At 35.9% G+C, this 14,108-nt stretch overlaps 1 protein-coding gene across 1 annotated transcript; it reads left to right on the top strand.

Moving 5' to 3' along the window:
* The first annotated feature begins 523 nt into the window (after positions 1-523).
* Positions 524-6,366, top strand: LOC118481730 (serine carboxypeptidase 1-like). Its single transcript, XM_035976948.1, has 8 exons — positions 524-878; positions 976-1,080; positions 2,035-2,309; positions 2,398-2,655; positions 2,741-2,847; positions 2,950-3,042; positions 3,145-3,250; positions 6,047-6,366. The coding sequence occupies exons 1-8, from the start codon at positions 524-526 to the stop codon at positions 6,188-6,190; spliced, it is 1,443 nt and encodes a 480-aa protein (XP_035832841.1). The 3' UTR covers positions 6,191-6,366.
* Positions 6,367-14,108: the final 7,742 nt, after the last annotated feature.

Raw genomic sequence — 14,108 nt, 5'->3', positions numbered from 1 at the left:
TCAATTCAAGTTAAAGCATCAACTTGTTTTTTTTTCATCTTTTTTTTTTTTTTTTTTGGGGGAATTGGACTTCAATAACCAAGCGGGATCTCCAAGACGTAGAACACCGCGAAAACCAACTTACATCATATCAAAATTGAAATTACACCAAGACTTCCAACTCACGCTACCGACTCTAGACCTACTCCTGAACCACAAAAAACCTAAAGCTTTAATATCAGACACTATTTGAGCGACATTCAAATCTAGGTTCCGAAATATTTTCATCTAGCTTCGCATCTTTTTAATCATCTAATATGGCATCTTATATTTGTTTGGCAGGGGAGATATTTAATAAAGGTGCCCAAAGCATCATTTAAAGAATGCAAATGAGTCAACTCCAAAAAGATGCTTACGAAAGTGGCCGGCGTCTTAAGTATTTAAAAAGTGAATGCTTATTGTTCAAAACACGATAAGAGTTCCTTGGACATAATGCCTGGTACCCCATATATAGAATAACTTGAACCGAACTAGAACTAAAATAATGAATGAGATGACAAAAGCTCTCGCAATATTTTGCGTTTTCGCCTTGTTAGGGTTAAGTAAAGCCAATATTCAGACAGACAAGCTTTTTGAGTTGATAAAATCAAAAAGATCAGCTGTTCCTAACACATGGACTGTTTCAGATGAGTATACTCCAGTATACATTGCACCTCAAGACGGTTTGGCACAGGTGGACAAGATTTTTGCATTGCCAGGCCAACCAGAAGGTGTCAGTTATAATCAGTACTCGGGGTATGTAACAGTCAACCCAAATGCTGGCAGGGCTCTTTTCTATTATTTCGTTGAGTCTCCCACTGATTCCTCAACTAAACCATTGGTCTTGTGGCTAAATGGAGGTAATTTAAATTATTTATCTTTATCAGGTAAAGCATATTTGCCAGTAGGCATATTAGTGATTTTTGTCAAATAACTTTAATCAGTATGGTTTAACAGGACCTGGATGTTCTTCCATGATCGGAGCCATGACAGAACTAGGACCGTTCAGAATCAATAGCGATGGGAAAACCCTCTTCAAGAATGATTATGCATGGAGCAACGGTTAGATTTATAACTTTTCATAGGTCATTTTAATTATTAAATAACAGAATTACGATAAAGATACCCTTTTTATTTGTCTGGGAAATACCTAATACAACATCGTTAACAAAACCAATAACAAGAAATGTAAAACAAAATTGCATAAACGTAAACTGGATTCAAACTGGTTTCTTTGACATGAACTTGAATGGTGTTCTTGGCTGCAACAAATTGAGCAAATAATATTATATACACTGACCTTGCTGGTGCGTTTTGGTGTGTCTATCGCTGTTCGAATAAGCTAGAATAGTCGTGTGCGGAATTGGTGTGATACGAATGAACTGGAAGCTCAATCACTAAAATGGCTAAATGTTTGAGCATACATACCGAATTGATAAAATCAAAAAGATCAAGAAACTCAGCTGTTCCTAACACATAGATGGTTTCTATTTTGTATGCTCACAAAATAGAAACCGGAATTGATATTAATTAATCTTTTATTAAACAAAATTTATATACATCGAAATTGAGTTTGAATGCAGACATGGAAGTATCACTTCACTCCATGAGAATAGTTGAGACATGGAAGATCAAAGAGAATCACATTTTCACAAATCTTTATTACATTTTTCTATTCCCTCACTTATTAGAGAGAACCATTAAATACATGGTTGGTCTGGGAGCGCAAAGTGAGCGACTACTCGGGGCCCAATTCTAACCGTTTAACATATACATATATAATTGTTATTAGATAAAAGACATCAAGTTATTTTTAAAATCTAGTTTGTTTGTTCAACCTATTAACTTTTGATTTACTTTAGGCTAATTAAATATTAAACCAACTTTTCAATTTAATCCATTTCCCAACTAAACCGATTAGGGGCCATTTTTTCAGCTGGCTCCAACCCTAAATTCTCAAGGATTCTGGGGGAAGGCCTTGAATTTAAATATAAAAACAAACATTTATTTCTACAGTGGCAAATATGTTGTTTCTTGAGTCACCTGCCGGAGTTGGTTTCTCATATTCAAATACAACCTCTGATTATGATGATGCTAGTGACAAGAACACTGCGGGTGATTCTTACGTGTTTCTTGTTAACTGGCTTGAGAGATTCCCTCAGTACAAATCACGTGATTTCTATATAACCGGAGAAAGTTATGCCGGGCATTATGTTCCTCAACTTGCATACACCATCCTTCACAACAACAAGAAAACAAACCAGACAATCATCAATATCAAAGGGATCGCCGTATGTTCGTTTCTTCTAACCATTCTTAAATTCTTGGAAAAATTTGCTACCTAACACAAGAAAATTACCCTTGGTGTCAAATCTGCAGATAGGTAACGCATGGATTGATGATGAAACAAGTTTGAAAGGACTGTACGATCATTGGTGGACTCATGCGATAATTTCAGATACAACACATGATGCCATCTTCAGATACTGTGACTTTGCTAGTGGTTCTTTATCTGATATGTGTCACAATATTACAGACAAAACTTGGGAAGATGTCAGAAAGATTGATGTATACAATATCTATGCACCCATTTGCTTGACCCCTAATCAAAGAAATACATCTGCCATTCCTGGTTCTGTAAGCCCTCTATATACATTTGATCACCAATGCTAATAGTTGGAACAGATCAAGATATCATCATATTTCGATTTCTTTCTTTCAGATTAACAAGTATGATCCATGCTCCAGTTATATCCTTGAATTTTATCTTAATGACTCCATGGTGCAAAATGCATTGCATGTGAAACCTACCTCATGGGACTTATGCAGGTATAATAACATAGTTAATTACTCTTGTAGACTAATATATGTCATCTTATGATAACTTCAAACAACTAACTGATAAACAAAATGTTTATGAAAAAACATTAGTCATCTTCTCACGACATGGAACAACCATCAAGTTACCATCCTGCCAATAATCAAATATCTGATTGGTAACGGGCAACGTCTTTGGGTATTCAGGCAAGCATTACAGACACTTTAAATGACTAGATATTTACTTTCCAAGGTTGATATTTAAAAACTATGCATTTTTCACGATTGCTTGTATCTTTGGTTATGTAGCGGCGATGTAGATGCACGTGTTCCAGTTACTTCCTCTAGGTACTCCATCAACACTCTCAATCTTCCTATCCAGACAGCTTGGCGGCCTTGGTACCACAATAATGAGGTGATCACAATACTCACTTGCTTCTGCAAATTTATATATACTATTGCCCCGTGTAATACACGGGTGAATCATAATTATAATGTGAAAAAAAATATGTTCATAATATAATATGATCTAAGTATATATAATATAGAGTAATATGCAGACCAAATACGAAATAAATATTGAAGTTTGTATAGCCATTCATAATAATATGATCTTTATTTGTTTTAGGATTTGTAATAGGAACTTAAAATTTTGTACCACTACTAATATTTATTGTGACATTTTCTTGTTCAAAGGTAACGTGTCTGATTTTATCTGATAATAGATTATTCTGACGGGTTTACAAGTTGAATAAATGTTATACCAAATAGAAAAGTTATATCTTGAAAACCACGTGTATTACACGAGTTGAATAAATGTAATATTGATAACCAAATAATAAAATAATACATCTTTAAAAAACCTCATTTGTTACACGGATTGAATAAATGTAATTTTATATACCAAATAATAAAAAGATTACATCTTTAAAAATATGCGCATTACACGGTTTGAATAAATGTAATTTTCTGTACTAAATAATAAAAAATATATATCCTTAAAAAAACCCCGTGTGTTGTACGAATTGAATAAATCTAATTTTATATATAAATAATAAAAAGTTATATCTTAAAAAACCTCATGTGTTACATGGGTCGAGTAAATGTAATTTTGTACATTTAAATAAAAATATTTAATATATTAATACAAAGTTTGGTTTTGGTGATAAAATTAGATTATTCTGTTGTTACAAAATTTGTTAACGAAGTCTCAATAAATTTAGCCCTTTATTTAAAACTCCGTAAATGTATAAATGATAAATAATATTAGTTAATTTTATTTTAATTTTTGTAAAATCTATTTGATACCAAACTAAACAAAACGTTCAAATATAATTAATTCAAATAAATAATATTATAAATGAGAAGGAGATTAAACTAAATAATAATTATTCATAAGATATTAAATTAATAATATTTAGTAGGAGATTATCTATAATATAAGATATTAAATTAAATAATATTTAGTAGGAGGGTTATCTATAATTAATTAGAAGAAATTAAATTAAAATAATAATTATCTATAAGAGATGGACTAATATGATGACAAGTGTCCCGAAACTGTTTTCTTTTATTATATAGTATAGATTTACTATGAGGGGGATAGTGGGAGCAGTTGCCTGGCACTCCTCATTGGTCGTGGCTTTTTGTATTTTCCTTTCGAACTTTTAACTTCGCTAAAATACGTGTTTAGCCGCTTTGCTTTTAAAAAAGTTTTCTTTTTATTTGTTAACTTTGTTTATATTCGTTTTTAGCTCCTTTGCTATAACTTTAGTAGTGTACATGTTTAATCCTTCTACTTTTATTCCTTTTGGTGATTGAGCGTGACTTTTTGTATCTTGCTTTTAAAGCTTCAACTTTGCTAATATACGTGTTTAGCCCCTCTGTTTTTTAAAAAACTAATCCTTTTTATTGATTAGCTTTGTTCATATATGTGTTTAGTGCCTCTGATTTAACTTTGTTTGTTTACATGTTTAGTCCCTCTACTTTTATTTCTTTTAGTATTTCATCTTTTAGCCTTTTCCCCTTGTTACTGTGATGAACCAACCTTGGGAATAGTGACCGTTTGCTATTGGTGGACAAATGCTATTACTCCTGGACTTTAATAAAGTTACTCTATGATGAGCGCATTTTTACCTATGTCTCTATGTAATTTTTTTATTGAGATAGTGTTATGAGTAGTTATGTTCAAGTAACTAAAACATAGATATATATGTTATCAAATTGAGATATATTCTACTTACCACTCCACAAAGCGGGCGGGCCATAACACTAGTTATTGTATTAAAAAAGAAAAAATCATTTTGCAGCATCAAACCATAAAACCAGTAGCTACGTCTATTTGGGCTATCTTTAATTGTTATGTGTGATATGCATTAGTGTTCTATAAGATGTTGCCTACTATGAAAATCCACAAAGTCTCCCAGCTCATATATGTTTTAAGTGGCTTGTATATGTAAGACCCTACTGCAATATTTATGTCCCTAAATATATCTAAGACCATACTGGCAATATCTTCTAGAGGTCTTTAACCCTAATTCTATGACTCCAGATAGGACTTCATGGAGGCATAGAATTAGGGTTAAAGACTTCTGGAAGTTATTGCAGTAGGGTCTTAGGTATATTTAGGGACGTAGATTTTTTTTATCTTTTAAGTGACTTTACATGTGATTGCCTTCTTGTGTTTATACCCATACGATGTTGTATGCTATCATACATGTTATACATTATATTGTCTCACTCTCTGATCACTTTCTTGGTATGTTGGTATGTTGTGTGTTGTTATACTCTCTGACTTCTTATTTATATATTTATATATTTTTTGTGACTTGGTGCGTTGGTATGTTGATGGTTTAGAGCCGATGGTTTTAGAGCCAGGGGTCTCTCTGGAAGCAGCCTCTTTTCCTTAGGGATGGAGGCAAGGTCTGTCTACATCCCACCCTCCCCAGACCCTATAAATAGCTTTGCTATTTATGGGATATACTGGGTATGGTTGTTGTTGTTGTTGGCGGCTTGTATGTGTAAGTATGTGAGAATATCAATCTGATGTCCAACCATTATTGATAACTTTTTTGGTACTAATATGTGTGATTATAGGTAAAGATGTACATTAATAATTATAATGCAAAATATGGTTTTAACCATATAACAAAAGTTAATTTTCATAACAACATATTTTTCCATGGCCTCCTAAAGATGAAAATGTTAACAGGTTGGAGGGTATTTAGAGGAATACAAAGGATTGCTTTTGATAACCGTTAGGGGCGCAGGCCATGCTGTTCCAAGCGACCAGCCACAACGTGCATTGGCCTTGTTCTCATCGTTCCTCGAAGGAATACTCCCATCTTCCTCATAGACATGTTACTGCTTTTTTAAGGTTTTAATATACTTTTACTTTTCCCGTGAGCAAGTTTGACAAGAGCTTAGATTTCAAATGGTGTCTAAAGCTGACCGGCTTTTTTACTTGTGACTTCTAGCACCTAGCTAATGTAACGAATAATAATATGAAATTCGAGCTCCACATGAATTTAAACGGTGATACTTTCTTAAGTGTATGTTTTTTCATTTTCTTATGGTGTTGCCATCTAACTCAACTCGATTTTCACCCAGGCAGGCATTTTGAAAATTTTTCATTTTTGGTTTTGTTATTTTTCATATTTATTTTTGTTATTTTCATTTTAACTGTTGTGTTTTTTTATATTTTTATGTTATTTTTTATTTTATTATTTCTTATTGTTACATTTTTCATCATCATCATTTTAGCCTATCCTAGTCCGAAACCATCTTGATCCAAGTCCATCTCAACCAAAACCCATCTTAACCCATAATCAAGCTGCCCATTTTGTCACCTGTAAGTGGAACCCATGACTTGTAGAATACCAAACCAATGGCTTAACAAGTAAGTTTGTTATATAATTTAGATGCTTAAATCTTACCGAGTCATTACCATACCAACTTCTTCATACAAGGTTTACCCAAAACCCTAATTCACCAACCCACGTATATTCACCCGTGTTCCCGCTTGTAGAATTTAGGGCGCATTTGGTTCGCAAGAATTTAAGGGAGTTGGAATCTGAATTCCATCTCTTAGGATGTTTGGTTTACAGAATTTGATAGAATTGGAATCTCAATTCCAATTTTTATGTGTTTGATTGACTATATAATTAGAATTGGAATTGGAATTTAGCATGAATTCCTTCAAATTCCTTTAAATAAAGGAATTCAAAATTCTTCCTACATGTGAAGTAACTAAAGTAAATTCATTGGAATCTTGGACCGTTTCGACCTGCGCCGTTTTGACTCGAACGTTTTCGACCCCGTACTTTTCCGATCCAAATAGTTTCGACTCGTACTGTTTCGGCCTGTCCCGTTTCGACTCTTTGGATGATGTATGGTTTCAATCTATGCATTTTTAGTGTTATAGCTTCATGGGTCAAAATGGTTTGTAGTGTATGTTATCAAATGTATCAGCTTCTTGTATTTGACTTAATGGTTCAAAATGGCTTATAGTGTATGGTTTCAATTGTTGTATTCGTTGACTTCATTGGTCAAAAACCATACACAGTTTGTGTGTATGGTTTCAGGTTGTGTCACAATCTTTCAAATGGGTCACTTAAATGTTTTCAGGTCTTTAATGGACCCAAAATTAAACAACTCTTAAATGGGTAAACATTTCAGTCTTCAAAATAGAGCCACATACTTCATTAAAGTAAACATAGTCTTAAAGGGGTAAACATTTCAATCTTCCAAATAGAGCCACATACTTCATTAAACATAGTCTTCATACATTAGCAAAATGATTACATTATCACATTCTAATCTCAAAAATGCATACTGAAATGATTGCTGCTCAAATACAAATCAAATACAACATAAACATAACCCAGCTGCTAAATAATGCAATTTTCAGCCTTCCGTTTTGTATTGCTAGTGTTCTTGTCATTTCTTCGAGATTGTTTTGGATTGCAATAAACCATGTTGTAAGATTAAATATATTACGTATTAATATTTAATCTATAGCCATCATAATCATTTACATTATAGAGATCAAAATATATTAGAACCTATTATTTAATTAGTTGGTAATTGTTGATGGACCATATTACCCTTAGTAACTAATTAGGTTTCCTCCTGGGTGCTTATATAAGGAGAGTTATGTGGAGGTTTAGGGGTTACTCAGTTACACAATTACACCACCCCACTAGCCATAACATCATCACGAAACCTCCTCTCCTAACCGATACCCTTTTCGGTTTCTAAGTCCCCATCATCAGTTAGCACCCTAAGGAGGAACCAGATCACCTTGACAAAGATGTCGAACTCCATGTCGTCTTCTCTCACTGGATTCTCCTCTGCACTGTCTGCGGTGACAGGTATGTTTATATTGTTTTCCTTCATGCACAAACAGAACTGAACCAACATGTGGTATCAGAGCATATGTTGATTAGTCAGTTCAGTTTTCGTATCCATAATTCTGGGATTGAAACTTGGAAAACGGAATTTTGAAACCTTATGAACTTAACAGCCGTTTCGAGTCATGAACATCGACTCGAGATCTTTGTTTTCGGGAAAAAGAATTAATTGTATGTTCACCGATTTTAACTGGGTTTATGTTTTACAACCGAAATCTGTTCAGGAGTCTTAAAAGTTTCAGGTTTCGGGTTCCAGAATTTTATTTTTTATGATTAGGGTTCATCATGTTCATGTGAAAATTCGAAAATTCTGTTATATTTTGGAATATGATTCGGATTATTAAGTGTTTTTTCCTGTTTTGATCTGATTTTGTCTTCTAAAATTTCCGAAAACTGTTAAAAGATAAACAGATTATGATTTACGAAATACTTGATAAAATTAGATCATTTTAAAACAGGAAATAATATCACAAAATCCCTTAATTTCGAATTTTCGGTTATGATATCACAATTAACAGCTGTAACAGGAAGTTTCGAGATCATCAGGTTGCGACTCGAGACCGTGGTTGCGACTCGCAACCATAACGTCATTACTCGAGACCGTAGTTGCGACTCGCAACCATAACGTCATTACTCGAGACCGTAGTTGCGACTCGCAACCATAACGTCATTACTCGAGACCGTGGTTGTGACTCGCAACCATAACGTCATTACTCGAGACTGTAGTTTCGACTCGCAACCATAACGTCATTACTCGAGACCGTAGTTGCGACTCGCAACCATAACGTCATTACTCGAGACCGTGGTTGCGACTCGAAACCTCATCATTACTCGAGACCGCGCTAACGGGTGGTTTGCTATTAAATAAATGGTTTTGTAATTTACTTAGTTAACAAATCAGAATCAGATAATGTTTTTGCAAAACCAGAATAGCTTAACTTGAATGAGCTTTTGATATATCATTTCTGGCCAAAGCTGACTTGATACATCTACTTATCATTTAAGTATTACGAAAGCTATGCTAAGTGTGCATCATAAGCATGAATGTTTTAATATCTGGCCAAAGCTGATTTAAGTCTTTCATAGATGGCATACTTAGCAAGTGCATAACTAAAGTGACTGTTTCAATTTCTGGCCAAAGCTGATTTGTTACAACCACTTTGCACATATGCTTAAATGATTACACTTCTGGCCAAAGCTGTTTTGTCTTCGTTTAAGTAGAATTTTTAGTTAAGTCTATTATTTTGATGTTAGTAATAGACATTATCACAGCTTCATTATGTAAAATGGTCATTATTTTGCCTGCCTTAGTTTAACGTGCCCTTAGATCACATTAGGATTTCTTCCTTAGTATCATAACTTGCTCATCTTATTTCCACTATCAGCACCCAACTGCGGGATTCCACCTTTGACTGGTGATAACTTTGCTGCATGGAAGGATGCTCTCATGCTTACTCTCGGATTGCTTGATTTTGATTATGCTCTAAGAGAGAAAAGCCAGCGGACCTTACCACTCAAAGTACTGCTGCTGAGCAGTTAACTCATGAAAAGTGGACTAGATGTAACCGCATGTCTCTCATGTTTATGAAGCAATCCATAAGCAATGCAATCAGGGGAGCTATTCCTGATTCTGAAGATGCTAAAACCTACTTGGAACATGTGGAGGCACAGTTCAAAGGGACGTCTAAGGCGCACGCTAGTACTCTTATTCTCAAGCTGGTGACAACTAAGTATGATGGGAGGAGCAGCATTCGCGAGCACATCATGATGATGAATGACATGGCCAATAAGCTAAAGGGGCTGGAAATGGAAATCAGTGATGGTTTCCTTGTTCATTTCATCATTACTTCGCTTCCTTCATCCTTTGAAGCATTTAAGATCAACTACAACACTCAGAAGGAAAAATGGACGATGAGTGAGCTGGTCGCCATGTGCGTACAGGAGGAAGAGCGCATGAGGATGGATCGCACTACTGATGTTGCCAACTTCACCACCTCCAACTCTAAGAAAAGGAAGAACAATTATCATAGGAAGGATGCTTCAAAAGTCCAAAGGCCTAATCCCAACTCTAATACAAGTACACCTTCCAGTTCTAAGAACTCCTTAGGCAGTATCCGCTGCAAGTTCTGTAAAAAGACAGGACACATGCAGAAGGAATGCCCTGACTTTAAGGAGTGGCTGGCTAAGAAAGGTAACGATTATTTTATTATACTTGAGTCCTATAATTTAAGTGTTCCTGCTAATTCTTGGTGGTTTGATTCTGGTTCTATGGTTCATGTTACCAATTCTACTCAGGGATTCCTTTCAATCCGGAAGCTGGAAAGAAACCAAAGAACGCTTAAGGTTGGGGATGATCGAGAATTAGAAGTGAAGGCCATTGGAACATTACAATTAGTTATGAAAACTGGTTTATGTATTAAACTTTATGATACCTTATATGTTCCTGAGGTAACTCGGAACCTTGTATCAGGACCAAAGTTAGACATGGACGGTTTTATTGTTTCCCATGGTCATCGCAAACTCTCTATCCATTATGATTCTGTTCTTTATGGTACTGGTGTTCTGGATGGAGGTCTCTATAGATTAGAACTAGATGATGGCTTTTCCAAATCTTTGTTGTCATATAACATTAATGAATCACTCACAAAGATGGACGAGAAACGAGACTTAGAGACTTCATCCATGTTGTGGCATCAGCGTTTAGGCCACATTTCAAAAGAGCGATTAAATCGTCTCGTAAAGGATGAAGTCTTACCTCCTCTCGATTTCTCTGACTTTGGAACATGTGTCAAATGTCTTAAAGGTAAAATGACATTAGCGAATAAGAAAGGTGCCACTAGGAGCTCTAATTTATTAGAACTCATTCACACTGACATTAGTGGTCCCTACCAAATCGCTGGCATAACAGGACATACTTCATTTATCACTTTTATTGATGATTATTCTCGTTACATGTACTTGTATCTTATTAAGGAGAAATCTGAATCTCTAACAACTTTTAAAGATTATAAGGCTGAAGTTGAAAAGCAATTAGATCGTCAGATTAAAGTTGTGAGATCAGATAGAGGCGGTGAGTATTATGGAAGACATACTGATGTGGGTCAAGCTCCTGGTCCATTTTATGAGTTTTGTAAGGGCCAGGGGATTGTGAACCAATACACCATGCCTGGTACACCTCAGCAGAACGGTGTCGCTGAAAGAAGAAACCGTACCCTTATGAACATGGTGCGCAGTATGTTAGCCAACACTAACTTACCATTATTCCTCTGGACTGAAGCGTTAAAAGCAGCTGTTCATATACTCAATAGAGTTCCTTCTAAGTCTGTCCCTAAAACTCCTTATGAACTTTGGACAGGAAGGAAACCGAGTCTTAAATATATGAAAGTATGGGGCTGCATTGCTGAAGCAAAACTTTACAATCCTAAGGAAACTTGACCCTAAGACTACCTGTTTCTTTATCGGGTATCCTGAGAACTCTAAGGGTTATCGTTTCTATTGTCCTTCCCATGTCACCCGTATTGTTGAAACCAAGCGTGCCGCGTTCCTGGAGGATTTCAAGGTCAGTGGGAGCAGTACCAACCCTTACGAAGAATTGCAAGAAGTACAAGACGTGGGGGGGAGAGATTCGTCGCTTACCATTACTCCGATTACTCCTCTTGTACCCAATGCAACTATTGTTCCTGAAGCTACTGCACCAACTCCAAATTCACCTCTACAATCAGAACCCATTATACCTCATGACGAAGGCACATCAAACGCTCAAAACCAAGACAACGCTGAACCTGATAATCCACTCAGGAGATCATCCAGGCAAAGAAGGCCTCCTAACTGGGATGATTATGTTACCTACCTGACTGAAATGGATCCCGGAAAGCTCAATGATCCTATCTCTTACAATGAAGCCATTAGCAGTGATCAGTCTTCTGAATGGAATAAAGCAATGATTGATGAGCTTGAATCCATGAAGAAAAATGACGTTTGGGATTTGGTAGAATTACCCAACGGAGTCAAACCCGTAGGATGCAAATGGGTGTTCAAAACAAAACTGGATCCGAATGGTAACGTTGAACGCTACAAAGCAAGATTGGTTGCAAAGGGCTACACTCAGAAAGAGGGAATTGATTATCAAGAGACGTTTTCACCTGTCTCTCGTAAAGATTCATTAAGGATCGTCATGGCCCTAGTAGCTCATTTCGATTTAGAGCTGCATCAGATGGACGTTAAAACCGCTTTCCTTAACGGAGACTTGGACGAAGATGTTTACATGAAGCAACCTGAAGGCTTTGAGCCTGAAGGTCAGGAGCATCTAGTCTGTAAGCTGAAGAAATCCATTTACGGGTTAAAACAAGCATCACGTCAGTGGTACCTCAAGTTTGATGAAGTCATGAAGAAGCAAGGTTTTATGAAGAATCAAGTGGATCAATGCACCTACCTCAAGATGAGTGGGAGCGACTTTACTATACTTGTCCTTTACGTAGATGACATTCTATTGGCAAGTAATAGTTTAGACATGTTGCATGAGTCGAAGCGTTTACTCTCGCATAACTTCGACATGAAGGATCTCGGAGATGCATCTTACGTCATTGGCATCGAAATTCACCGAGATAGAAACAAAGGGATCTTAGGATTGTCCCAAAGGGCCTACATAGATCGTGTCCTTACACGATACAACATGCAACAGTGCAAACCCTCCGTCGCTCCAGTAGTTAAGGGAGATGTTTTCGGTTCGTTTCAGTGTCCGACAACAGAGGTTGAGAAGGAGCAAATGAGCCAGATACCTTACGCGTCAGTAGTTTGGAGCTTGATGTATGCTCAAGTCTGTACTCGTCCAGATATCGCTTATATTGCTGGAATGCTAGGCCGTTATCAGACTAATCCTGGCTTAGATCACTGGAAAGCAACTAAGAAGGTACTTCGATATCTGCAAGGGACGAAAGACTATAAGCTGACTTATAGAAGAAGTGATCATTTAGAAGTGGTGGGCTATTCTGATTCTGACTTTGCCAAATGCAAAGATGACAAGAAATCCACTTCGGGCTATATCTTTATGTTAGCAGGCGGCCCTATCTCTTGGAAGAGTCATAAACAACAGTTGACCACAACTTCCACAATGATGGCGGAATACATTGCTGTCTATAACGCAACCTATCATGGAATGTTGATTAGAAACCTGGTCACTGGACTCAAAATCGTTAATTCCATTTCTAGACCATTGAAGCTTTACTGTGATAATTCAGCTGCCATTAGTTTCTCGAACAGTAACAGTTCGACTGGAGCTGGTTTATATCTCGATACGAAATATCTATTTGTACGTGAACGAGTTGAGGAAAATAATCTTTGTATCGAGTATATTAGTACTAAGGATATGCTTGCGGATCCGATGACTAAAGGTCTCCCTCCTAAGGTTTATGAAGAACATGTTCGGAATATGGGATTTAGTAAAGACCTTATTTGAGCATATTGTACTAGCTTATGTTTTATGTTTAATGAAATTTCCTCAAAGTTTGATTTTGTATGTCTGTTAGAATATGTTCAACCGATATAATGGCATATAGACAAATAAAAGTTACAAATCAAACAAAGGGCTTACGCGTATCTTGATCATGATGATTAGGTTTTAAATTAAGGCTATAGTATGATTAATGGGGGTCCTGAGTCGCATAATGATTCAACGGCTGTATTTTTCTGCTATAGTACTTGTTTAAGGCTAAAATGAGTGTTAACTCTTGATCAGGCTTATCTAATACTCATAGTAAATGATTACTCGGCTAAGTGGGAGAATGTAAGATTAAATATATTACGTATTAATATTTAATCTATAGCCATCATAATCATTTACATTATAGAGATCAAAATATATTA

Source organism: Helianthus annuus, chromosome 9 (assembly GCF_002127325.2).
Source record: "Helianthus annuus cultivar XRQ/B chromosome 9, HanXRQr2.0-SUNRISE, whole genome shotgun sequence".
Lineage (NCBI taxonomy): Eukaryota > Viridiplantae > Streptophyta > Magnoliopsida > Asterales > Asteraceae > Helianthus > Helianthus annuus.
Note: the sequence above shows the minus strand (reverse complement) of the source record. Positions and strands in the feature narration are given on the sequence as shown.

Excerpts from the sequence above, each read along its gene's own strand:
- LOC118481730 (XM_035976948.1), top strand. The coding sequence starts at position 524 with ATGAATGAGATGACAAAAGCTCTCGCAATATTTTGCGTTTTCGCCTTG. Across the intron at positions 3,043-3,144 it reads CAACGTCTTTGGGTATTCAG|CGGCGATGTAGATGCACGTG; the intron begins GCAAGCATTACA and ends TTGGTTATGTAG. Across the intron at positions 3,251-6,046 it reads CTTGGTACCACAATAATGAG|GTTGGAGGGTATTTAGAGGA; the intron begins GTGATCACAATA and ends AAATGTTAACAG.